General features: G+C 42.3%; 1 protein-coding gene across 3 annotated transcripts; it reads left to right on the forward strand.

Moving 5' to 3' along the window:
• The first annotated feature begins 707 nt into the window (after positions 1 to 707).
• On the forward strand, positions 708 to 27803 carry wls (Wnt ligand secretion mediator). Of its 3 annotated transcripts, none has more exons than XM_078263454.1 (12): positions 708 to 969; positions 5229 to 5501; positions 13760 to 13884; positions 14436 to 14597; positions 14803 to 14939; positions 18790 to 18958; positions 21398 to 21495; positions 21728 to 21791; positions 23878 to 24021; positions 24171 to 24254; positions 24844 to 25012; positions 26791 to 27803. In XM_078263454.1, exons 1-12 carry the CDS (start codon positions 864 to 866, stop codon positions 26898 to 26900), a joined length of 1641 nt encoding a protein of 546 aa, XP_078119580.1. In that variant the 5' UTR covers positions 708 to 863; the 3' UTR covers positions 26901 to 27803. The 3 variants fall into 3 exon arrangements, with proteins under 3 accessions (XP_078119580.1, XP_078119581.1, XP_078119582.1); XM_078263455.1 differs by having other exon boundaries at positions 24844 to 24997; XM_078263456.1 differs by having other exon boundaries at positions 24844 to 25061; positions 26791 to 26882.

Consider the following 27803-nt stretch of genomic DNA (forward strand, 5'->3'; position numbering starts at 1 on the left):
TTACTTGATTTCATTTCAGAGGATGTGTGCTTGATGGAATGCTCAGGCAGAGTAACAGTCTCTGAAACATTAATACTGCAACAGTTACTCCTGTGTAATGAAAAACGGTGGAAACAGTATCATTATTTATATATCATAAGGTAAATAAATACATAAAAATACACACAACAGTACAAAACATAGGATTTCTAAAAGACAATTAATAAAAAGAAAAGCAATGTGGTGAGGCTGTTATGTCAGGAAAAATATAAAAGGGAAAAAAATGTGATTTAATACCAGCTCAAGGCCCTTTTTTGGTGAGTGGTTGGTGTTTTAATTCCCACTTGAAACAAGTGTAAAACACGGGTTTTATTATTTAAAACCCAAACTGAAGACCGTTTATATATTTTTTTAATCATATTCAGCAGATGGCACAAACATCAAATGTTGTCACTTCAAGAATAGATGTTTGAAGGACAATGCGTTGACGGTTTATTGGCGGCACTAAACATGAGATGGGACTTCTAAAATCTTCCTTTAAATAGCCCTGCAGGCTGTAGCCTAACGCACAACAGGGGCGCTATTACAGTCATTCAATGGCACGGTAACCTGCGTTACCAGCCTCTATTGCAATGCGGTGGCGCGCCACAGATCTTTCCCCGGTCTAGTGTTGGCTGTTCGGGGATAACGCTGAGTGCTATTCGGTCATGTGATCCACGTCTTTTCCCTTTCCTCCTTCGAAGTTGAAAGGCAGGAGCAGAGCGGTGGAGGGGCCCAGCTTGCCTTCCTACTGGTCGTGGATGCAACGTTTTCGTCCTTCTTCCACCACATTATTGCTCGTTTCTCGCTCGGTGTGATATTTTAAATCCGACCTTTCCTTCGCAATGGCGGGGGCTATTATTGAAAATATGAGCACCAAAAAGTTGGTGATAGTGGGAGTTACTCTGCTATTGTTTCAGGCGTTTGCTTTCATGGTCGGCGGTTTAATTGGTAAGTTTCCCCCGTTTTTATCCATTGCTTGTATCATTTGTGTAGCTAACGTGTCTTTGTACGCGCATGCACGCTGACATGTAAATGTTAATGTCTCTAAACTGTAAAAGCACAAAGTTTGAAGTTGAACTGTTCCTTACATGCCTCCATACCAGCGTTAATCAACGTTTACATAAGAAAGAAAGAATGGCAAGCGCTAACTTTTCGCTGCATTTGACCGAGTCGTGCTCAAACAATGCGGTACTTTGAAACCAAAGCTGCCGAAGTGCACCTCCTGTTAAATCACTGCTTTTGTATCAAGGTGTTTGCTCCCTGCACGCCACAACCGCTGGCTTCATGTCTTTGGCTAAAAATAACGCAGAACACCATATTTGTGGGTATGTTTCTGATTCTCAACACAGGAATGCTCTGAAATACATCCAACCTTTTTTTTTTTTTTATACTTCTTTGATCAAAACTCGACAGTTCAACCCTCCCCCCTTCGTTCCCTCCTCATACCTACCCCTCCTTCTCTTTCTCCTCTCTTCCGCTCTCATAATGTCTGTCTGCTGTGTGGGGCCCCGGGCAGCATCTCTAACGTTACCTTCTCCCCAAATCCCTACCGCCTCGCAGGCAAAACCTTCATGCTTCCTCCTCTCTTCCCCCTAAGGAAAATGGAAAGATTCCCCCCTAGTTTAATTTACATTGAGACAGACAGTGGTGCACACAAAAATACTCAAGTGCACACAGCTGTCAAAGTTGCGTTTTGCCTTGAGGACTGTATTGGAGTTGCTCCTGTCAAGTTTCTTCAAATTCACCCAACCACCCACTCACTCACACTATGCACAGCAGCTACACACACAGTTGAGAGAAATTGAGTCCATGTGAAGGATATCTAACCATTTCTTACGGGCTGAAATCTGAAAAACAGCCCCAAATACTATTCAGCCTGTCTTCCCCCCCCCCCGTCTCACTCCCTACAGGCTAGCTGGTGATAAATTAGCTTGTTCGGTTCGTTCCTGGCTGAGATGGTTTTAATGAAGCCGGATTCCTTTGTGTTTGCTCGGTGGCCGGGGGCGGCAGGGGTAATTGAGTAGAAAGGGGGGGGGGGGGGGGTTCTCCCCTTGTTTCCCGACAAACCCGGGGACACGGCATGGGGTCAGCAGGCTGAGGGTACGGCCATTATTCTGGACACACTGCGGTGGAGACTGAAGGAGTCAGTGTGCTGCTGGACTCGGGGTCACTAGATAATTGAACTCCAAGGTGGTGCCAGATAACTGGGTTTAATTCAGTCTAGTGTGTCTTCTTTGTCGCTGTGTGTGTGTTTTTGGTTTATTTTTACACAGCTGTTAACACAATCACACAGTTGAAGGTTGTTTGAAGATAGCCTTGGTTGCGTTTGTGTGTGTGTGTGTGTGTGTGGACTGTCAGCCAAAGGTTGTAACTATTTGTGGTGTCCACCCTTCAGCTCTCTGTTACAAGTGAACAGATATGATTAGCTAGATGTTCAGATGAGTAAAGAGCACAAACTATTTTGATTCATGCCTTTTTTTTAATTCTTTTTTTTTACAGAAGGTATTACACTGAACAAACTCCATAAGTGAACGAAGGGGGGGAAATATATATTATAAAAGAGGGGGGGCACTACTCTCTTTACAACCTTTGATCCATTTTTATCAGCCCAGCTGAGAGCACGAACCGTCTCATCTCTGTGTACACAGTCCGTTTTGTCCAGCGTTGATCATGGATCCCTGCTTTAGTCCTTAGATAATGAGTCAGTTTCTCCATGGAATATATTTCCTCAACAATGTCCAGCTACTGTCCTGGACTTGGAGGGTCACATTTCAACCAGCTCTTTATGATAGCCTTTTTACATGCAAGTATCATGATTTTGAATAGATAGATAGATAGATGTCCTTCTTTTGAATTATGTTATCGGGTATCAATCCAAGGTATATAATCTGTGGGTCCCTGGGAATCTTGTAGCATAAAATCTCCTCAATAATCTGAATAACCCTGTCCCAAAATGTTTGTATTTTAATACATGACCAGAAAATATGTCAGTGATTGGCATTCATCTGCCCACACTGTCTTCCAGCATGGCTGCTGTTGTTGTCGATTGCTGTTGATTCATGCCTTTTTTAGTGTTTGCTTACTTTTAAAAGTTTTCTTGCATATATGGATAATGCATTTTTGTACGGAAGCCCTGGAAGACAAGGTGGGGGAAAAAAAAGTCTGTGGTCATATTCTATGACGTCATCACCCTAAAGAAATTATAAACCTCAAACAAAATCCTAAATTGGTATAAATAAAATGATTCATGTTTTAGTCTTCTATTAAATCAACTTTATTTAATGAATATAGGTCCGTTTCGTCAACATGAATGCATGTAGGCAGCAGGCCAATGTGGAGGTTTTGTTAAATAAATTGACAGCTTTACTTTAAAAAAAAGAATTGACCCTGTGGGTACACGGTCTGTGCTGCTGGCACGATCTGACATGCGCAAGATGTTCGCGCATGCGCAAGTGATAATCCATTTACGACACGATCTGTTCCACGCTTGCGCACCTTTTGCACCGCGGGAATTTCATTAATTTCACAATGAATCGCAGAGGGGAGTGTGGAAGAAACTGAAGGTTTACAGTGACAGACTCAGACTTCATTCCACATGTAACTAAAATGGTGTATGCTACATTTAAAAACATCATAACATCCCCACACTACATGTCACAAAAATAACTGTCGCCAAGGTGTAGTACACGGACGTCGATATGCGGTTTTGGATCAGTGACAAGAAGTACTTAAAGTGCTCATATTATGCTCATTTTCAGGTTCATAATTGTATTTAGAGGTTGTACCAGAATAGGTTTATGTGGTTTAATTTTCAAAAAACACCATATATTTGTTGTACTTCACATTGCTGCAGCTCCTCTTTTCACCCTGTGTGTTGAGCTCTCTGTTTTAGCTACAGAGTGAGACATCTCACTTCTGTTCCATCTTTGTTGGGAGTCGCACATGCACAGTAGCTAGGTAAGGACTACTAGCTAGAAGCTAGCGCTGCTTAGCCACCTCGTTCTCAATGGCAAAACACTGCTACAACACTATAGAACTACTTGCATGTCCCTCGTCTGCAGGTATTCTACGCAAAGTTGGAAGTGCGCCCTCGTTTAGAAGAAGTCTCCCGGCTAATCCTGCCTTGTACAGACCGAAGTTGGAGAAACAGCTAGCTGATGTGGTATTAGCTAAAGTGGTTAGCACGCACCAAATGTTTCAGCCAATGACGTAGATAGCCCTGCCGATTTGGACCAGCTCACCCGGAGACTGAAGGCAGGATACATTCAGAAACCCGTATCTCACACAAAACAGCATGGATGTTTTTTTTGTTTTTTTTTCCAAGTTTGTATGTGTGGAAGCACCAAAGACACAATAACACCCCAAATCCCAGAGAAAGTGCTCATAATATGGGCACTTTAAATATCTTTATAAAACAGACCCTGGCCGTCAAGTATTTAACGACTGCATGATACAAATAGTGTAGGGAAACCGTCACTTTTTCTACTGCGTATTTATGCGCATAACGGATCGTGCAGGCAGCACAGATTGCGTACCAACAGACCCCATGTTTGGACCTGATATTACAAAATGAGGGGGAAATCCAAGCCCACAGCCAATCAAACATGCTGATTGTCTGACATCATCTCCACTCCATATTTAAATAAAACAAAAAAACAAACTGAGTTTAACTTTTTACTTGCACCTGAACTCTCAAACGACTCAGACGTCGTTCACATCAGACTTCGAGCTTTAACAGGAAAATAAGGTTTTTTGTCTCCGCATAATAATGATCAAACTTTTCCCAAGCACTACTAGGATCCTGTGAGTAGAGACTACAAACACCAGTCTTGTCAAGCTCATGAATCTTAATGCGTAATCGGTGCCTGAGAGCTTTTGGGAATTTTCCTTCCCCATTACTTCAGAGAGAGAGAGAGCCTCACTACCAGACATTTTCTAAACAGTGTGAAAAGTAATTGCCAAAGTGTTTGGACTGGATTTGGCTCAAACCCAAACTGTTGACTGTTCCTAATGGTTGCTAAGATATTAATATTGTCCATGCACGGTTTAATCCAGAGGGCTCAAGTTTTATTTATTGATTTCTACTCAAACTTTTTCTGATTTATTAGTTTGAGGAGAAATTTAGGCTTGGCAGGACCTTGAAACACTTTGCTGCAGTATTTCAACCTGACACCTAGTCTAACATCATGCTGTATTTGTCTCACCAGCTCCCAGCCCCACCACAGCGGTCCACTACCTGGCCACCAAGTGCGTGGACACGACCAAGCACCGACAGGAAACCAAATGGTTCATGCCTTGGGGTCCTAACCAATGCGACAAGATCCGGACCTTCGACGAGGCCATGGCCAAGAAGATTGAGGCCAACAACATTGTGTTTGCTGTCCACATTCCTCTGCCTAACAAGGAGATGAGCCCCTGGTTCCAGTTTATGCTGGTCATCCTGCAGTTTGACATCGCATTTAAGATGTACAACCAGATAGGTGAGAGCCAAGGCTTACTTATGGGATAAAAAAATACTACCGGACCGAATAGGTACGCGGATTTCGGTGCCTCATTTCGGTGCGCCCTCTGGAGCTCTAAAACAGACATTAGAGGCAATAGAAGCATCGCTGCATGTGATGCTAGTTAACACTACACTTGGCAGCAGGTAACGTTAGCCGTCAGTTAGCTAGTAGCTGGGTTAAACACGGTTCAAATGCTGACAGCTAAATGGTGTAAAGTGTGACTGTATTTCACTGTAGAGGATTCCAAGAGCCAACACCGTTGTCGGAAAAACAACACAGACGGTATGTTTACTTGAAACTCTCCTCGCCAGACTTGTGGTGCATTCAAAGTTACTGTAAAACACCCTTTTCCCATCTAGTTGTTTTTGTCGTTTACCAGCAATTTTGTAGTGAAATAAGTTATTATTATTATTATTAGTTTGGGGTCACTTAGATATTTCCATTCCACTCCATTATAGACAGAATACCAGCTGATCTGAGTGGGTGGCTGATCTTTAATGCAATATCTACATTGCCCATTACCAGCAACCATTCATCCAGTGTTCCAAAGGCACATTCTGTTTACTGATCTGATATCATTTTAAAAGGCTAACTGAGAAAACATTGGAGAACCCTTTTGCAATTATGTAAGCACGTAATGTAATCTGAAAACTGCTGCCCTGGTTAAAAAAACAATGCAACTGATCTCAGCTGGTATTCTGTCTGTAATGGATTGCAATGGAAATTTCTAAGTGACTCCAAACTTTTGACCGGTAGGAAGTATTGGTTTAGGCACCAGTATTGGAAAAAATCTAAACGATACCCAACCCTAGTTAAGAGGCTGTACTATGTTATGGGACTTGGTGTTAAGAAGATCTTAAAGGAACCAAAAGCCATTTTGGTGATAATGAACAAGTGATAATAATTACGTGGCTCATTGTAGGTTAACGGACAGTGCCCTGCAAGTTCTCGTTGTGTCTACATTTTTTTCTCTCCAGTTGTTTCAATAATAGCCTCATATATTTCTTAGTTTCACAATCTGAAAGCTAATATTTGCAGCGGCTCAATGTGACCAAGCTAGCCTCTGAAATATTTACATCCATTGTCACTTCCAATCACTCGCATCATAAATTCAAGCACAGGCATTCCAACTTCACCAGTAATACTCGTTATGTTTCTCATATTACCTTCCCTGCAAGACGTCGTGCTAGGATGTTGTCACTGTGTTCTTTTTCAGTCTATCATGCCGAACGCTTGAGGAATCCACAGAAATGTCTCATTCAGTAGATTGGATTTCTGTTACACTGAAAGGCAGCAAACAATGATGGATGCCCTGCTGTTTGTTCTCTGTAGACCCGTGGGGGGGGGGAGGGTTTGTAGACGGGCTTGTCAGACACCCTTGAGAAAGGTATAAAGAGAGAGAGGTAATCTGGACCTGTTCCTTGTTGGTTGCCTCTGAGCAATGAAATATCTTATTATCCAAGCCTGAGACCTACAGCTAAATGATTTATATACTTTGAATATAAGATAATAGGGCTGGGCAATATATCAATGTTATATCGATATCGCGATATGAGACTAGATATGTGTTGTCTTTTCCTGGTTTTACAGGCTGCGTTACAGTAAAGTGAAGTCATTTTCTGAACTTAGAGACTGTTATAGCTGTTTTATTATTTACCTTTACCCACTAAGTCATTAAATCATTTCTGGAGATTATCTATCAAAAAATCTCAATTGTGTAAATAACATTTTGTTAAAGCGCCAATAGTCAACCATACAATATCGTCGCAATATCGACAGCTAGGTATTTGGTCAAGAATATTGTGATATTTGATTTTCTCTATATCGCCCAGCCCTATAAACATTTAAAGACATCAACTTGGACTTTGAGAAAGTGGGATGGACATTTTTTTTTTTTTCCACACATTTGACCAGACGATTAATCGAGAAAATAAATCGTTTAGTTGCAGCCATAAAATCGAGCATTAAATCTTTTAGAGATTTTCTTTAACCACTTGAGCCAAAGTGCATCATTTAATAAATGTAGTCTCATTTTTGGCCCCAGGCTCTGTCACATATCTAGTGTTTATTGTCATGAGGGGAACCCACCAGTGAGCATCAGTGCTGGATAGACGCACCTACAGCATCAACTCATTGCTTGAATAAGGAAGAGGGGAGGAGGCAGATAAGTAGTATCTGGAAGAAGACAGAGTTTGGTATCCTGGCAGGGTGCTTGGGATCCTGAAAGAAGGGATTAGAGAGGATGATGAGAGAGTCTAATAAGTGACTGGATTGCCAGGAGAGCCTGGGAAAGACTCTTAATCCCATCTTTTGCTTCATGGCTTAGAATGCATAGCTATGCTAATGTCAATTTGAGTTTTATAACAAACTCTGATGTACAGAGTCGTGTCCACACTAGTCTATATCCACGACGTTCCACTTCCGGGGATTGCTCTCATTCTGCCGGAAATTCCGCTGGATGTCTCTTTTCGGATGTCTGTTTTCGGATGTCCCGTTACCTTCTGCTTTCTTCATGTTGTAAATTCTGCTCCTCAGATCTCTGCAGGGTAAATCCAGACAGCTAGCTAGACTATCTGTCCAGTCTGAGTTTTCTGTTGCACGACTAAAACAACTTTTGAACGTACACTTGCTGTTGGAACGAATTCCGAAAGTCGAATATAATTCAAATAGTAAAAAAAGCAATACTATTCGAAATGCTGAAATTACTATTCAAATGTGATTTTTATTTTATTATTTATAAATAGGTTGGCTAACGTTGGCTAATCTCCCTCTTCCATTGTCGCGTCTGAACAATAAGTTACAGGAGTGAGACACACAAGGCATTGTGAGCTAACGTTACGTACCGAGTAAAGTTAGTACAGGGGGGAGTGACAGGCTGCGGCTGGAAATCGGAAGAAGGATGGGAAATAGTTTTAACATGACTTTAAAATCGACATCCACCGAGCCAAAATGCTTATGTTATCAATAGTTAGTTCTTGTTTTCCAACTGCGTCGCGAGTTATAGGAGCTTAGCTGGGAGCTTCATGGAGAGAGCTTAAGTTTATGTTAGCTGCCCTACAGCTGTCAGAGTTAGCGTCGACTTTATATATTACCTTCTAACAGCTGTATTCTCGGTAAGGTGACAATCTGCAAGAAACGGGTTGCTTTTAAAATCACTAAAATGGTAGTGACAGCACCGTTTGGCTTAATTATTAAGGCCGTTAGCATCGTGGCTAACACTATTGTTACTTAGTTTATGACAAATCGTTTCGGCTGTGCTTTTTAACATGATGTCATTGTGCTAACCGAGCACCGTTAGCCTGAACAGAGCCGCCTCGCTACACTTGTTAGATAATGTTTCATTACAGAATTCTTTGTTGATTTGTGTTTGTCGCAGTGTGCGTGGTGGAATATAATGTAAACAGAGAGCGGCATGCCAGAAATGCAATGCGCCATGACATAGATCCCCTTCAAGGCCAGGCTGATGTTGGAAGTCCCTCTAGTGGACAGAATGTGTAACAACAACCACATGCTTAGAGTGGCATTGACCATGCATAAGCCTGAGTAGTGTAGTACATATTTATAACAGGCTTTTCAGGAATCGAATATAAAAATAAATAACATGAAATTTGAATGGTATTATAGAGGAAGACTGACAGCTCTAACGTACACGCTTCACCAAAACAAGTTCCTTCCCAAGGCTATCTTGCAGCGGCTCCGTGCGATGCTTAGCACCGCCCAAGACGATTGTGATTGGTTTAAAGAAATGCCAATAAACCAGAGCACGTTTTTCTCCCATCCTGGATTGCTGAGTGGACTAGCCAGACCCTCCTCCGCAGCGCTGTGGAGGAAGGTCTGGCAATGCGAGACTACACTAAAATGGCTGTAAGCCTAGATACCTCCACCTCAGGCCAATTTGTAATTAACAGAAAGAAAGGCAATAGATGCAACTGTAATCGTGTAGAGCAGAGATCTTCAACAGGGGGTCCGTGTCCCCTAGGGGGTCCTCAGAGTTACTGCAGGTGGCCGCCAAATTATTGTTTATTTATGTGAACACATTTTTTTTTTTTTCAATAATTAAAATGTCTGAAAATATACATTAACATGAATCCAACATATTATTAACAAAGATGCCTATTTGTAAAACAAAACATTTCATTTACACAACATTGATGAAATGCTACGTAAGGTAGTCACTTTAGTAGCCGTCCACATATACAGTTAAGCTAAAGGACTCACTGTGCCTTCCACATGTTTAACATTACAACATGCTGTATAAATAATATATGAATATTGATCCATCCATTTTCATCCATCCGGCCAAGTTTAATATGCAACTAAATGTTCACAATATATGTAGTAGGGGGTCCCTGCTCTGTCTCTCTTTCAGCTGAGGGGTTCTTGGCCTAAAAAATGTTGAAGACCCCTGCTGTAGAGAAGGAAAAAGTTTGAAAGTTAGTGTACTTTAATATGACTCAGCCTTTTGGTTTGGCTCGTCTAAACTCTATACAGTCATGTTACAATAGTGGCCGAGTCATCGGCGTCCTTTGCTTGTTCACATTCTTGGCCTCAGCTGTAATGTGTTCGGGGGCTGCGGGTTGTTAACTTCCTGGCTGCAAGACAGAGGAGTCAGTGAATCAGCCTGGACTACAGACGGGTCGTTCTGCCAGACGCTACAGATTTATTTTAATCTTTTTGAGCTACATAATGTGCTGTGAGAACAAGTGGATGTAGAGGGAGCTGAGTACTCTAGATGCTGCATGTAGAAGCAACCAGCTAGCAACCAACAGTGCTTTTCCCACTTTTAAGCTCTGGATTTTTCTGACTGTTTTGAACCCATTTATCTTTGCTTTCTCTCCTGAGACAATATGTGCTTAAGGAGAGCCTGCTTAAAAGGACACGCATACAAAATAGCTTGTTTCTAGCATACCCAAGCCTTTAGACTGTTGTACAGTAAGAATATAAGTATAAGGCGGTTTGCTTGATGCAAGGTAGGTATCAGTTAATGCATGTCATCTAATTTTACAATCTACTTTTTTTTTAAGATCCATTTTTTTTATTGTCTTTATATTTTTAAACATGCAGAACAGACAACACAATTGAACAAGAACAACTCTCTCAACAACCTCTCCCACCCCCCACCCTCTGCGGTCATTAGGTCTGATATTTGTGCTGCAGCGTTTTTCCATAGGTCTATAGTCGATGACTTGGCTTTGTTAATCCTGCTGTAGAGAGCTCAAGCATAACTATGTCTAGAAAATACGCCAACCACTGTTTTATACAAAGCGAGTGGGGGGGGAAGCTGGCGTTGAGCTATCATTTTCTTGGTTGAGGTTGAGCCGGCTAGCCAAATTTCCTTCTGTCTCCCAAGCAGGTGTAATTTAGAGTCGTCATTAAGTAACAAAACAATCGGGTCAGTAGGAATTCAACATCCTATCACATCAGATATTATTGATGTTGTTTTATTCCAGAACTCATGCACCTGTTCACACTCCCAGACCACGTGCAGGAAGGTTCGTTCAGGTTGACAGAACGTGCAGTAGGGAGTAGGAATGACTTTAGAGATGTATCTCTTCTGAGGAGTCCAATATGTCCTATGGCATATGTTGAAGTGGATATACTGGTGATTTGGGTTCTTGGAGCAGTGGAAAATGTTGTCCCAAACTGTCTCCCAATTAATTACGTTCCCCTCCGAGCTCAACTCTCGCTCCCATTTCTTTAGTATTGGGAGTTACAATCTACTTCATCTACTTCTCTGTCCTATCCTCCAACACTGATGCTTCAGAAGATTCATTCTCAAATCGGACTGTTCTCTTATTTGTGTAATGCAAAATTAGATCCAACAGTAAATTAAAGGAGCTTATTTTAAATAAAATCTAATATTAACATCCATATGTATGTTAAAGGTGTAGTAAAAATCCACCGCTCCCTGTTCAGATGCACCAATCAGGGCACACACATTCATTCCCCCTTGTGGGGGGAGGGGCTTAGGAGACCGTTTTGGGCTTTAGCAGAAGGGGGGGGGGGGGGGGAGGGACTGAAGTTGTTGATGTTCAAATTTTTTGGCTAAGTCCTGGATCTTCACAATCCTACCTACAGCAGCTTTTAATGTCCGTATGTGTAAGATGAGAGATGAAAGAAGAGCTGCAGTTATTGTTAGGTTCTGAGTGATGTGTTGTTTTTTTTTTTTCGTAAAATACATAGATTTGTTCATCGGAGTCTAAAAAAATTAATACTGCATCCTATTTAATTTAAAAAGAGCTTTTTTGGGTAGTCATTCCTGTAGTCTTTGTGTTTCCGTTCTTAAAATAAAACGGAATCATTCTATTAACATTCATAACTTTTAATTCATTCAATTTGTTCATAGCAAAACCTAAACAGATTTGACAGGATTCAGATTCCTTGAACTGACTGAGTAGATGCTAGATTCAAATTTAATAAAATGCTAATAAACCCCCAAAACAACGGCGCCAGGTCTTCCATAATTAACAAAATGGCATCAGCTCGTCTGTCTCAATCCTGACCAGCACACGGTCTGTGCCAAAGGTAGGCGTGTTCTGATCTGCAGCTGTATGACAAATGAACACAAGGCCATCTCTTCCCTGACTACCTTATCTGTGTAACAATGTGCGTCCCAGAGAAGAGGTTCGCCCTTATAAACCACTTCACCCGCATGCCCCACTCCACCCCTGCACCAAGCACCCCTTGGCCAGCGTCCAGCAATAACACAGCTGTTGAGGAGGCTTAGTTTCCGTGGAGATGGCCGCTGGACTAAAGCGGAATGTTTGCATGAAGCGAGATGACATTCGGGGGCGCCGGCGCTCGACCAATGGCAGAGTGGAGGGCATTACAGAGACAGTCGGCTGCCAGTTCTCATCTGGTTCCCTCTCCTCCCCCTCCTCTACTTATTTTTTTTTTTTTTTTCTCACAGCACAGGCCACCGAGTTTCTTTCTCTTCATTCCAGCTTGTTTCATAAACGGCACAAGAGGCACTCTGGAGTGCTGGAGGAGAGAACCCTTGGCTTTGTAATGTGATCTAAAGATGCAGTTTTAATAGGTTGGCTTTGGATGTTTTTGTTGAATTCACTGAGCTGGGCTGTCGGAGGCCAGCTCAAGGTCTTGTTGAACTCTCTGTCAAGTAGTAAGTAACCTAGATTCGGGCCACCATGGAGAGCAGACTGAATCCCTGAATAGGTTTACATGCAGAGAAATAATCCTGTTAATCTCACCGATTCAGACTCATTCCAGGTGACAGGACTACGTATTAACACTCAAATGGTTTGACCTTGTATAAGCATGTCTGTATTACAATATACCAACCATAACCAGTCTAGTTGATGATCCAGCCTTCTTCAATAAATCCCATCCCATCATTTAGTCTGCAGCCATGAAGCTTCTCAATGATTTGAATGAAAGAAATGTCTATCCTCACCTTCTTTACACTGTACCACTCTGGAGTGGCATTAGCATGTGAAACACTAGCATGGGAGAACCGTACACAGCTCAGACTATAGAGGGGAATGTCTCCGTGTCAGTGCTGGAAGTGTTGACACTCTGCTGGTCTCAGTTTAATACCGTGGCTGTCTGTCATCAGGACTTAATTTGATCCCGTCACTGGGATAATAACAGCCAGCAGAGCGGTGCAAGGAGGAGGTATATTAAAATCAAGAGTCAGAATCCAGTTTATTGCCAAGTAGGTTTTCACATACAAGGAATTTGCTTTGGAGTTTTGCTGCATAGACAAGAAACATAAATATATAGTATAAAACATCTATTTAAAAAAATATGTACAATGTTTGTTTTTTTTTAAATGAAAGGGCTGCAGGAATGCGCAAAGATGTGTTCTAGAGGATGTGCAAAGGTTAATGGAATTGAGAATAAAAAGAATATGCAATGAGATGGTAGTCCCACAGGTGTGCGTTAATGTAACACACACAGACAGATGTGAAGGCGGGGGGGGGAGGGACTATCTGCAGTGGAACGAAATTGATAACAGCATCTGGTACTAAAAATGTCTTGCACTGAGCCGAACCCTGCAGTGGAAATGAGGGATTATTCGGTGTATTTATCCATTTCAGAACACACAAATGTCTTCTACAAGCGCTGTGTAATTCTCTGGATGTAATTTTAGATTTTGTGTCTTTTGGGGATGTTTATTGACATGCATGCATACTCAAAGTCTTTTAACAATGAAATATCTACTAAAGGTGTATACTGATCTGAAAGTGAATTGCTGCTGTGGTAATTGTTTCCAGAGGATGGCGCGTTGGCCACCATTGACGTGGGCCTGGCCTACAGAGACGACACAGTCAGTGAGTGGACAGAGATGGCTCACTCTTACGAGCAGAGGAAGCTCACCTGCAACTTCACTACTGCCAAGGTGTGGAAATGACTCTGTGCCCTCACCAAGATGCATCTTGAGACTACCAACAACAACCTATTCTAGACAAATACCGTATATTGAGTTGCAGATGATAAATCAGATGAGTAATATTCTTTTAAATCTAAGTAGCTTGGTTATCATCGGCGTTTTTACACACTTTCTTTTGAGCCTTAAATACTGAGAGTTAGAAATACTGCCAATTATAATCATGCTTTACAAATGCCAGTGTTGGATATTCTCATAGTCATGGGAGTGATTTACAACCTCGTTTAAGGGCACTTTGGCAATTTCTTTTATTACCGCTGGACACTTAGACCTGTTCCTCCAGCTGATAGTGGTCAATGTCTCAACTCACAGACACCTTGGTAGATTAGATAGACTTTTATTGATCCCAAATTGGGAAATTTCAGTGCTAACAGCAGCAAAATATCAGACACATAGCACACATACAGAATATACAAGAAATAATAAATTGGATAGAATACAAGAACTATTTAAAAAAAAACAAAAAAAAAAACAGATATGGTGTGTTGCTGTGTGTTTTGCAGACCTTTGAGAACGAGGGGCGTTACTATGAGTGTGACCTGCTGCCTTTCATGGAGGTCGGCAGCGTGGCCCATAAGTACTATCTACTCAACATCCGCCTGCCCGTCAACGAGCGGAAGAAGGTCAATGTGGGGATCGGAGAAATCAAAGACATTCGTCTTGTTGTAAGTTGGCGTTTGATTGGGAATTGTATTGGAAGTTTTTTTTGGTACGTTGCTTAATGTTGACCCACTGAGTCAAGTGTCCTTTTTCACTTATGGCAGAGACAATATTGGCCATTGAGTGATATGATGTTAGCGTTAGCCCCTTATTGCTAATACGATAACCTACACAACACAAATGGTTGACACTGATTCTTTGTTTTCCAAGAGCATCCACCAGAATGGAGGCTTCACCAAAGTGTGGTTTGCCATGAAGACATTCCTCACACCCAGCATCCTCATCATCATGATCTGGTACTGGAGACGGATCACCCTCATGAGCAGACCCCCTGTGCTTCTGGAGAAGTAAGGCACCTCCCTCCTCTTCTGTATCTCAGCGGTGTTCTGTGTTCCCCATTTTATTGTTGGGGCCACGAGTAACCACGTGAGCAGAGGGCCATCTTGTTTCTTTATGTTTGAGAGAAGGCAGACATCTCTACGGCCGCAACACCAAGACAATCTAGATTGATAAATGGCACGAGGGAATTTATTTTAAGGGGTGAACTGTCCCTTTTTAACATGAGTCCATGGAGGTTAGAGCAGCAAATACAGATAGTTTTGCCTGAAGCAGATGGTTTGAATACCATGCTGTGGAAAGCCGAAGCTATGCTCACAGCGTAGTGTTTGTCTAACCCCCTGCCACACTGGGAAGAAGGATCAGTAAGAGGCAGCGCTCAGCGCCACTGGAAGTGCCTGGCGAAGCGTGAAACATGTTACAAAATCTGCAAGCTAGCACTCAACCGACACATGCTGCATACACACATTCAGGACATGCACACCAGCTCAGACACCACGTGCGCACAGACACAGTCTGCGTCTCTCTCCTTCCCTCTGTATTTTCCGGCTCGAGGCTCTTGCTCCCAAATGACCGGCTAACTCTCAGGAAGTGCGGCTCGTACCCTATTTGTGGACAGCGGATGATTTTTTCATGCTGTAAAAGCTGTACCAGAGTCTCGCTGTGTGTCAAACTAGTACACCTCAGACTTTCCTCTAAACTTTCAGGATAGAGGAGAACTCTTAATGTAGAAATGGTCTAGGATGGTCTAATTCATAGGGAAACAGTAATTACTTAAACATCCAAATACACTTCTTTTTTTGTGATATACACTGTTTTATTTTTTAAACATACAAAACATACAATTTGCAAAATGATCATATCCCCCCACCACCCCCCATTCCATCTCCCAGAACAAATAATCTTGGGGCATGAATAGAACCTGGGTCCCTGCAATCCGACATAGGTTATCATGTATGCCGGTCCAAAATTCCTGGACCTTATCACAGGACCATAGGACATGAAGTAATTGGCCGTCCTCTCTTACATTTCCAACAATTTGGTGTGACATAGTTTTTATTTTTATTTTTTTTATTTTTTAAAGATTATGTTTTGGGCATTTCAGGCCTTTATTTGGATAGGACAGCTTAGACTTGAAAGGGGAGAGAGAAGGGGAATGACACGCAGCAAAGGGCCGCAGGTCAGAGTCAAACCTGCGGCCGCTGGGTCGAGGAGTAAACCTCTATATATGGGCGCCCGCTCTACCAGGTGAGCTAACCAGGCGCCCACGTGACATAGTTTTAATATTCCTACAGATTCTGTCCCACTCCTCATCATCCAGTGTTGTACTCAGATCCCTTTCCAATGTCTTTTTGAGGGTTTTCCAGGCTCCATCCCTCAGGTTCTGCATAAGCATAGAATAATACCCAGAAGCCTCATGACCTTTCCATATTTCAACAATATCAAAAGAAATTGAGGCCTAGGGATTCCAAATTGCTGCCACGTCCTCAAAGGATTTAATTATGCCACCGAGATACAGATCCCCTAGTGTGACAATTCCCTTTTCCAACCAATCCCTCCAAAAATACATCATTTTGGATTTAGCAAAGCACTCCCAAGTATTTAGATATGGATCCAGTTCAAACAGCCGGGCCACTTTGGTCCAAACGACATTAAAGTGAGAGATTATCAGATGTGTTTTTGCCTCACCATACAGTTTGACAGACAGGCTTTGTAAGGGTGCTAATGTGGCAAGAACAGATTGCTCAATACAATACCGGGGTGGGTCTCTCTCAGGAGGAAGTGACCAGTGGGCCAGATGCCTTTTTTTTAAGTTAAAAGCATAGGAATAATACAACATCTTTGGTAGACCCAAACCTCCTCTATCAATCGGTCGTTGTCATTGATCCAGAGGAAGGGGAACACAAACCATTTTTATAACCATGACCTTCCCTGCTATTGAGAGATTGAGAGTTGCCCATCTATTAACATCACAAGAGATTTTATAGATAATGGTTCCAAATTAACTTTAACTAGGTCTTTTAACTGGGGAGGGAATACGATACCCAGATGAACGATACCTTGCTTGGGCCACTGAAATGCACCTTGAGCCTTGGGCTTTCTTTGTGTTGGCACTTTAACTTCTGGTCGATTTATGAGGACAAGGGTTAACCTTTTCTCAGATCTCTGCAGGGTGAATCCAGACAGCTAGCTAGACTATCTGTCCAATCTGAGTTTTCTGTTGCACGACTAAAACAACTTTTGAACGTACACATGTGCCACCAAAACTGCGCCTCTGCCACACAAATATCCGGCGTATCTACTGATGAGTGAGTGAGTGTCCGAAATCACGTTTGGTCATTCCCTATACAGTTCACTATTTAATAATAAACCCTAAATAGGGAATAGTGAGTGAGTGAATGAGGGAACGGTTTCGAACACGGCTGGCGTCAGTGAGTTAGCATGCACAATAGCAGGGCCCAGGAACTGGCTCACCCAAATGGAATGCAGACATAATTAATGTTATCAGTCACACCTGTGCTCTTCCTGCTATCACGTGTCAAAATGTGCTGTGTAAAAAGTCTATTTAAGACCTCTACCACATTAACTAAAAAGCCCTTTGTTTTATTCCACACGCACGGAACCTGTGTTACATTACTTCTATTACCCACAGCGTTTGCAAAAAACGTTTTATACCCATGTTTCAGGTCACGTTTTATCTGCTCCTTATTTCCCCACCCTGTGTCTAAGTAAAACAGAGACAGTTGCTTAGTAAAACGGACCGTTGCTAAGTAAAAGTTAACCATCCCGACCAGGACGTCATCAGAGGGTAACCTCCTGTATGAGTAGTCGTGTAATAACCAACACCACCCTGTCGGGGTTCTAATAATGGCCGGCTCGCTCTACATTATCCCTTACATCTAGTATATTCAATTCTTTGTCTAGCTTACACCCAGGGCTTAACTGCTAAACATGTTAAGGATACTAATACTCATGTGAAAAAGGTCTCTCTCTCTCTCTATGACACACACTGTGTTTTGCCCTCTCAACTATCTATTTACGATCATCCTTTCATCTATTGGCGGCATGCAGGGACCTGCTGCAGACGGAAAACAACCTCTAGTCTGTCTTTTTGTGGGCTGATTTGTTCCTAATTCATTGCCTTATTTCTTTCAAGGTGGAGGGAGGTTAGGAAAGGTAGTACATTATGTAGAACTGGATCGGTCAGTAGGGACACTCTGTGCTTCTAGCTGAATGGCTGATCTAATCAATAATGTCTCGAGATTTAATGAGCCTGCTTCAGCAGACGCAGATGTAGCCTTGCTCTAAAACATTGATTGTGTCAGTGTAAAAGATGTAGTCCAGAATCAGGTGCAAAGCCCAATTAAAGTGACCATAAATTGAATCCGCCAACACTGTTCAACAATAAAAAAAATAAAAAAAAATGTTTGCAAAGGAAAGTTACCTCAAAAGTTGTAGCTGATTTAATCTCACACCAGCATGGCTGCTAATGCTACAGGAAGTATACTGCTATTGATATTCATTTAAAATGTAAAGCAATCCTTAAGCATCAATAGCTGTATTTAAACATGTGTGGTTGGCGTTTATGATGGCACAAATTCATAAAAAAAATTGTATAATCCTGCTACCCTCATCTGTTGGTAATGATTGCTAAAGAGTATAGTAGCCTCCGCCAACTTTCTTCTTCTTAACACTTTAGTTGCAAGAGAGGGCGTTTGTGCAGCACGTGGTGTCGGATTAATGAGAAATTAGTTCCCGACAGCAGAATTCACAATACATTCACATTGTGAGATATGCCTTGGCGGAGGTCTGTGCTCTCCGAGTGCCGTTCTAGTTTTAAGACCGCTTTTGCTCCCTCAGGGTAATCCTCGCTCTGGGTATCTCAATGACATTCATCAACATCCCAGTGGAGTGGTTCTCTGTTGGCTTCAACTGGACCTGGATGCTGCTTTTTGGAGACATCAGGCAAGGCGTCTTCTACTCCATGCTGCTCTCTTTCTGGATCATCTTCTGCGGGGAGCACCTCATGGTACTGTACACGGCCCATTTACGTAACTTAATGTTTGATGTTTTTTTTTGTTTTTTTTTACTGACCTGCAGACTTGTTTGCCAACAATGGATAGGCCAGCGCAGAGCGGTTTTAACGCGGATGCACGACAGACCCCTTGACCTGTCAGGAAAAGCACAGCTGTATCTAATAACACTGATTAGGGCAGCATTGCATTAACGTAAGCAAGTTCCATGGCCTTGGTATTGTGCACTCCGGAGCTACCATGTTATTCAGCACACCTGTGCTACTGCTTTCTAGGGGTTTCACGACTGATTTTTTTTTTTTTATTTTATTTTTTTTATTTATAAAGTCGACTCGGATGTAATGAAAGTCAAGTCGCAGCGACTAGTTGCTGATGATGTCACTGACATTTTTTCTCAGTCATTAGCCTAATAAAATCACAGGAGGAGCGACTGCTTTGCATTCTATGTACTTGTATTTTATCACCCTTTAATATCAACCCTTGCATTGATTTTCTTAAGACGCTTGCTTTGTGCAGCTTGGCCTTTCTAGCATTTTGCACTGTCCAATTTATCAGCAAGTGCTTTTGCGGTGAGCTTAACTAACGTTACCCATTTTTCAGTTTGCGCTTCAACACGCTACTCATAGTACTGGGTTTACCAGCGGTAACTTCACGCACACCAGTCCCGGTAAATATGTCCGACGCTGCGTCGCGCATCTCCGTGATAGTCAGTCAGAAGTTTGTGCCAAGTCTATTGTCCGTCCTCGTTGGCGACCAATGCATTGGGTTTATGCCTAGTTATGTGTACACACAATTGAAATGGCCATTAAGTGTAGTGCGACTCATACCACCTACGTTGGGCTCCGCGCTGTATTTCAGTGATCCAGTGCTGGACACCCTGTAACGTTAGCATTAGCATGTAACTCCTGCGTGTCTGTACGCCAGAGATCTTCAACAGTGGGTCCGGGGCCCCTAGTGGGTCCACAAAATTATTGTTAATTTTTTTTTTTCTCAAGAATTTAAATGTCTTAATATAATTCCAACATATTATTAGCTAATCTAAATCGGCTTCTTTGTGAAAAAAACAACACATTGATGATAGGCTTACTGGCCTATAGGTAAGGGAGTCACTAAGGTAGCCATCCACAGATGCAGCTAATCCTAACGATTCACTGTGCCACGTGTATGTTTAAGGAGTCCTTGGCTTAAACGTTGAAGACCCCTGCTTTACACAAATGGCTGACTGCAAACGTCCTTTAGCGTAGCAGGAATCCAAACATCTACAGGCAGCTCTCTTCGTCCTCTCGCGTCATCGTTCCGTGGCTTTCAAATGGAGTTCCAAACGAGCTGGATTTTTTGACTAATTTTGCCAGTGACAAAACCACATGGTCGGCGACTAGTCGACTTCAAGCTCAAAACGTCATTGTGGAGGAGTAAAGGCCCAGACAGAAGGCAGAAAAGGCAGTTGGACTGATCAGTCTCCCCGAGTTGGTCAAAAAAGTGCCTCGGAACACACCAAACACAGCAGGCGACGCTAATCTGTATTGTCGCCCAAAAAATGAAAACCGGCAGCTGATTGGACGAACGCGTCACGTGGGTCTGGTTTCTCCGGAAATTCAAAGACCGACTGTCATGGCGGCTCTGTCTTCATTTCAGATCGACAAAGGTCAGTTTAAAAGATTTTCGTCAGATTTTGAGAGACTCTAGTCACGCTCATTCCACTCCCCTGTTTCCGGGTTAGCACTCTACCAATCAGATGGGTCGTTTGAGTCTGACTGCAGGCAGTGCCCGCCCCGCCGATTTATACATGTCAAATCGGCCAAAATGAAGGCCGACGGCACGGAACACACCAAACGGACTCGAGTCACTAACCTCGCCAGACTGTCCGACAGCCGATTATTGGCTCGGTGTGTAGTAGGCTTAAAGTCGACTAGTCTGCGCAACCCCTACTGCTTTTCACATGTGACACAAGTACAAATAATAACAATTTCTCATACTTAACAATGCAGAGACCTTTTGTACAAGTTTCACAACTTGTGCTGTTTTTAATGGATTAACTTTTCCTGCTATAGATTTCCCACCGTGGTCAGAAAGCAGACACTTTGTTTCTCCCACTATGCCTCTCTAGAGTACTCGCTCTGAAGCTAATCGCCGTCACTCTCTCACTCGCTCTACCACACACTCTCCACGCACGCGCACCTACCGGCCCTGCTCAACGCACAAGTATAAACGTCAGGCCACTTACGTAGGCTACGGAGTTAGCACTGCGTGGAGCCTCAGCAGAACCATAAATCCCGAATTAGCTTGGTGCACTCATTCCCTTCAGGTACCTCCTTGACACATGCTTAACGGTGCTTATTTTTTTTTGTGGTGATAATGGACTTGTACTATATGTGATGTATGAAATGTAATCCAGTATATCCCATCTTTAAGTCTGTTTTGCTCTTTTCTCTCAGGACCAGACCGAGAGGAACCGTTTCTCCGTGTACTGGAAGCAGGTCGGACCCATTGTGTTTGGCTCCTTCTGCCTTTTTATCTTTGACATGTGTGAGAGGTGAGACCAAGTGTATTTTTTGTTTTTTTCTTTCTTCTTCACCTATTTGGAACAAGAGACTTGTTTTAAGTATATGTGCAACACATAATAATCTTTTTTTTATTTTTTATTAATTTCTATTTTTATGCTTCATATCCACATGCTGCGTGTATTCTTTGCTTTTTGTAATGCAATGTTGTGACACACTCGGAGGAGGAAACGAAGCAATGTGTTTTTTGTTTTGTGCCACCAGAGGGGTCCAGCTGACAAACCCCTTCTACAGCATCTGGGCGTCTGATGTAGGAACGGAGCTTGCTGTATCCTTTTTTTTTTATTTATTTTTTTATTGTGTTTGACAACAGTATCAGAAAAATAGCACTCTCTTTGCAAACAGCTTGTCTGACACGTATGAAGCTAATAAAAAATGCTTTTCAGTTTAGTGACAGTTCAGTCTTTTGCTGTTGGAACAAATGCATGTCTTTACCAATACTGTACCAATAAGTTACAATTCTTCTTGTTCCTGCAGTACATGTATGAGAAGTTCTTCTAGTTGGCTTTAGCATGAACTAGAAAACGGATCTCTAGACTAATGAGATGAGAAATAATTCAGTAATGCCATATGTGAAAGCATTGCCCAGGGACTCGGGATGATGTGCGTGTACCTGTTTGTTTGCTGAGCAATGCAAGATTAATCAGCACACCTCCGAAACGGCTGCCAACACCCTGCTTCTTGCAGTCTTTTCTCCCCTCTTTCCTGCTTTTCCTTTTTTGAGTCCCATCAAAATGAAAACCGTAGGGCTGGGACGATATGCTTTTGTCCCGATTCGATTATTTCACGATACATTTGTATTGCGATTTTTTTTTCCTTCTTCAACAAAAGCAAAAGTTGAATAATACACTTCTAGAGACGATATATCGTGAGACATTTCTAAAAAGTAATTGTTTTCTAAGAAGGATGCACATCACATGTCAGTCTGACATTTTTCATTTGTAAAGAACAACATACAATTTTCTGCATTTTCTGCTTTGGTCTGTTTTGCTGGAAACGGATAGGATGTAGCCGTATAAACAGAAAATATTAAGGTGAATCATTGGTTAAGAAAATAAATTAAAAAAATATAGATTCTGGGGGGGGGGGGGATATTTTAAAAATCATGGCAAAAAAACCCTCCACCCCTAGAAAACAGTGCTTAGTGTTCCTGACTCTCAGCGGCTTAAGGAAGACGGGGATCAGTCTGCTAAATATACTGTATGTAGTGTCACATTCAGGAGCCTGCATACCAGCACACAAAGTCTACTTGCTTTACAGTAAGTCTGTACTCGTGGACAAACGGTCTAAGTAATTACATCTTCCATATAATGAAGCTTAGAGTTAGTTCATGCAGGACACGGAGGTCACACGCCCGCTGATTGAATTCTCATTGCTATCAGACACACCCCAATCGCAGCCATTCTCACATCTTCTGAGTCTGTTTAGTGTGTTCCGTGCCGTCGTCAGTCAGAGGAGGCGTCGGCTTTAATTTGGCCGATTTGACTTGTTGAATCGGCCAGTGGGCAGTCGGACTCCAGGACCAATCTGATTGGTGGAGTGCTAACCCTTGACTAGCGAATCAGTGCTTCTTCCACAAGAAGCCCGAGAGCTGACAACGCCAGTATCTTCTTATCACTAGCCATCGTATTTTCTTCCGTTCAGCGAGTAATGACGACAACGATCCTTCTTGACTACTATCGACACACTCTGATGAAAACGCTGACTGACGACAGCGTGCTCTGTGTTTACTAGGTGTAGAGAGAGGTTTCGTCATTTCCGGTTTTCTTTTTTTTTTTTTTTTTGGGCGACAATACAGATTAGCGCCACCTGCTGTTATGGGAGACCTATTACGTCTCGCGCACGCGCAGAACGTACGCTCAAGTCGGTGTCGCTTCGGTGTTCCGAGCCACTTTTTTTGAGAGACGGGAGCCGACTGATCAGTCCGACTGCCTTTTCTGCTGACGGGCGGCTGTCGGGTTGGTGTGTCAGAGCCTTTAATGTTACTCCCTGCTGGCCCCCCACCCAGCCTCCACCTTCCTAGTTCAGAGTCCTAACATGACTCACAGTTTAAAATGGTTTTTCAATGTCTTTCTTTTGGCTTTTTTTTTATTTATTTATTTATTTTTTTTATTATAACCAGGGGGGTTTGTGCATGTTGCTCCCTGTTTCAGCTTAGCATGCTGCTTGGCTGGTCCAGGGAGCGCTATCAAGAGCGGAGCCATCAGCGCCAAGCATAACTGGATTTTCCATTTGTTGCAATGTTCCAATTGTTAAATCTATGACGAGAGTGTTCCTAACTGAATCACCACCACTTTTTTGGTTTTTTTTAGGATGGTGTTATTTGGTTATTTCCTTGACTGGTGTTGCCTCAGATGGCGTTCATAATTGTGGCAGGGATCTGTGCCTGTCTTTACTTCCTCTTCCTCTGCTTCATGGTTTTTCAAGTCTTTCGCAACATCAGCGGTAAGAGGACGTCCCTGCCCGCCATGTCCAAGGCCAGGCGGCTGCACTATGAGGTGTGTCTTCATCCTGTGTTTGCATTTCTAATAGTTCATTATCACCAATACAAAAAACCATGACCATACAAAATGATTTCTCTGCTACATCGAGTATGTTTTGTGATTAGCTGTTTTTGCACTAACTCGTCCACTTTATCGCCCTTTAGGGTCTGATTTTCAGGTTCAAGTTCCTCATGCTGGTCACTCTGACCTGTGCTGCCATGACTGTCATCTTCTTCATCATCAGTCAGGTGAGAGCAGTAATGTTCTGAAATCAGACTTAGTGCTGTCCCCAGGACTATTTAGGTGCTAATTGCTATTTCTTCACATTCATTTTACAGTGACTAGGGCTACACGATATGAGGAAAATATGCAATAGCGTTGAATATCGCGATGACGATAATACTTGCGATACAAACGGATATTCAAATCTACTCAGTACTGCTGCTTTCAGTATTCTGATACATACATAAATAATACAACAAATTGCTGGCTTGTGAAAACGAAGACATTTTTCCCCCAACATTTATTGAACATTGAATTGAACATAAAAGGCACCAATAAAAGAGAAAAACGGTCACATTTTAAAGTGTAGTTTTCTATTTATACTCTCCTTCAACTAACTCAAAAAAATCTCTTAGTGTTTTTCGCGATATGTCGCGGCCTTTCACGCTGTGTTTATTGCGCCGGTTGATCTTTCGATGACGATAAAAAAACGATATATTGTGCAGCCCTAATGGTGACTATCAAAGTTATTTTGCCACTGTCCCAAACAATCCAACGCTCCACCCTATAAACAGTAACCCAAATGGTATGCTTTTGTCATTTGTCTGTGTCCAGGTGAATGAGGGCCACTGGCACTGGGGAGAGCACACAGTGCAGGTGAACAGCGCCTTCTTCACCGGCATCTACGGCATGTGGAACCTGTACGTCTTCGCCATCATGTTCCTCTACGCGCCGTCTCACAAGCGTTACGGAGACGAGCAGTCAAGTGGTCAGTGCATCACTGGTAACTACACGTCTCTACTGACTTTCTGAAGAAATAAGATGGATGGGGTGTAAGTTGTAAAGGCACTATACTGCTTTATAGTAGTGGAAAAAACGGGTGCACGATGGCGCTACCCATGTACCGATAACTAGTTAGTAGTGAATCAGGGTCCACTGAAGGGGGTCTGATAAGAACCAAACAAGTCACACTTCTTCATTATCTTTTATTGCCGCACGATCAACACACGCTCATTTCTCCAACAGTATGTGGATGCTTAGATGGATGTGGTTATATTGATGCACGCACACAGGAGTGTCCACAAACTTAATCCAATGAGGGGAAAACCGAAAGTGTGAGAGCTAACACCTTCCTCTCTCACTGGAGGCAGCTCTGCCGAGGAGCAGGGCATGACCTTTTCACAGGAGTGTTAGTATCCTTAACATGTTCAGCCGTTCTAGCAGTTAAGCCCTGGGTGTAAGCTATTCAAAGAATTGAATATACTAGATGTAAGGGATAATGTAGAGCGAGCCGGCCATTATTAGAACCCCGACAGGGTGGTGTTGGTTATTACACGACTACTCACACAGAGGTTACCCTCTGATGACGTCCTGGTCGGGATGGTTAACTTTTACTTGGCAACGGTCTGTTTTACTAAGCAACTGTCTGTTTTACTTAGCAACGGCCTTTATACCTAGCAACGCCTGTTATACTTAGCAAGTAAGTCTGTTATACTTAGCAAACGGTCTGTTATACTTAGCAACGGTCTTTTAGCAAATGGTCTGTTATACTTAGCAAACGGTCTGTTATACTTAGCAAACGGTCTGTTATACTTAGCAACGGTCTTTTAGCAAATGGTCTGTTATACTTAGCAACGTATACTTAGCAACGGTCTGTTAGTAAATGGTCTGTTATACTTGGCAAACGGTCTGTTATACAGAAATAGCAGACGCAGAATGCCATGATTGACCAATCAGAATCAAGTATTCAACCAAGCCGTGTAATAAACAATAGATAAATTAATTTTGTTCACTTTTTTCCACATTTAATTCACATTTACGTGAACCTGTCTTCATGTTGTAATATATTGGTTGAGTAGATAGGTCTGTTGGCACTTAAATTCAGTCCAGATTAACCCTATTGTTACTTTTTCAACAAGACAAGAAGGGTCTCTTTGGCCCGAGAGGGTGATTCTAATGGACACCAGGCTTCCTTCCAGACGGAAAGGAAGAGAACAGTGGAGAGGGGAGGGGGTGGGGTGGGGTGGCGAGCAGGGAGGCAATGAAAACCATCCATCCATCTCCTGATGTCAGGGACACGGGGAGAGCAGAAAGAGGGTTTGAAGTTCTGGAAGCTTTCCCTGAAGTGCAGGGGCGCCTCTATCCAAGTTTCAGTCTCTGTGTTTGATTTATTTTATCAACTTGAGTTTCTCTTCTGTTTCGAATAAGCTCAAAGTATTTATTATGATGAAATTCGGCTAAACCAACGTGTTATGCAATGGATCATTGCCTGCAGTACGTATTTATTTTATAAACTGCATGCGTTTTGTGTGCAAAAATCTTAATTTGTGAAGCAACTAAAGCTGTCAGGTGAATGTAGTGGAGTAAAAGGTACAATATTTCTCTCTGGAATGTAGCGGAGTAGAAGTAGAAAGTGGCATGAAAAGAAAAAGACTCGAGTCAAGTAAAAGTACCTCACATTTGTACTTAAGTGCGGTACTTGAGTAAATGTACTTGGTTACGTCCCACCACTGGCACTTGGTGATTTTTGGTGTTGATGATGTGTCGTGTTTGTGTGTGCAGGAGATACCGGGGGAAACAGTGGCGAGGACATCCAGCTGACTACTACCATCACCCATGTGGACGGCCCCACTGAGATCTACAAGATGACTGGCAAAGAGGCCCAGGAGTAGATGTCCCACTGTTACTAAGACTCGCCTCTACTACCTACTGCTCCAACCATCCCCTCCCCTCCCTCCTTATATATGTAATCAAACAAGCTTTTCTCTTCACATCCCCCGGCTCATTAGAGCAGCATAAAAAAAAACACCCAGCTTGCATGTAACCTACCAGTCCCACAGTTGTACTGTTCTCTTCCAGCATCAAGCCCTCAGCTGTGTGACTTGTTACATGCCACCCGGTTCCCGATTGTATCTCTAAAGACTGGAATATTATCAACACTCCTAACGGTCCTTTTCATTTCACGGTGGAGATTTATTTTTTTTCCGTTACATTTCATACTTTATGTAAACTATGATGTTTTTGTTAATGTTGCACAATGCTTTTGACACCAAAAGAAAGAGAAAGAGATTAGAGTGGTCAGAAGTTGCATTTGGCAGCAGTTTTTAAAATAGTGTGGTTAAAATAAATCATTTCTAAAGACCTAGGCTTTTGACAAAGACGGGCAGCAAGATTTTGTGGATACATAATAGCTACTCTGTTTGATTTTCTGCTTAATTACCTGTTCTATTATCAGCTAAGGCCTTAGAGCCTGTCACAAATACATATTCTTCCATAGAAAGTAGATCATGTTTAGTACTGCTGCCAATCTTTGGTGGTGGAAACCTTTTTTTTTTTTTTTTTATATCATTGGGGTAATGTACAGACCTCATAGCCACTTTGGGAAATGCATACTGTATGTTCATTATGTTACAATGTAGATATCTATTTTTTATAAAGTGCTTATTTTCAACTTCACAAAATATATGCATCAAGCTCTATCAATGTTTTTTGAAGTTGAATGTAGCCTATTATACATGGTTCTTAGTTTGTTTTTGCTTTTTATGCTAATTTAAATAAAATAACGTTTTACTTAA

Source organism: Sander vitreus, chromosome 12 (genome assembly GCF_031162955.1).
Source record: "Sander vitreus isolate 19-12246 chromosome 12, sanVit1, whole genome shotgun sequence".
Lineage (NCBI taxonomy): Eukaryota > Metazoa > Chordata > Actinopteri > Perciformes > Percidae > Sander > Sander vitreus.

Bases quoted from the DNA above. Each gene is read 5' to 3' on its own strand.
- wls (XM_078263454.1), top strand. From the start codon at position 864: ATGGCGGGGGCTATTATTGAAAATATGAGCACCAAAAAGTTGGTGATA. The intron at 24,022-24,170 runs GTGTGTCTTCAT...ATCGCCCTTTAG, and splicing joins CCAGGCGGCTGCACTATGAG to GGTCTGATTTTCAGGTTCAA. The intron at 24,255-24,843 runs GTGAGAGCAGTA...GTCTGTGTCCAG, and splicing joins TCTTCTTCATCATCAGTCAG to GTGAATGAGGGCCACTGGCA.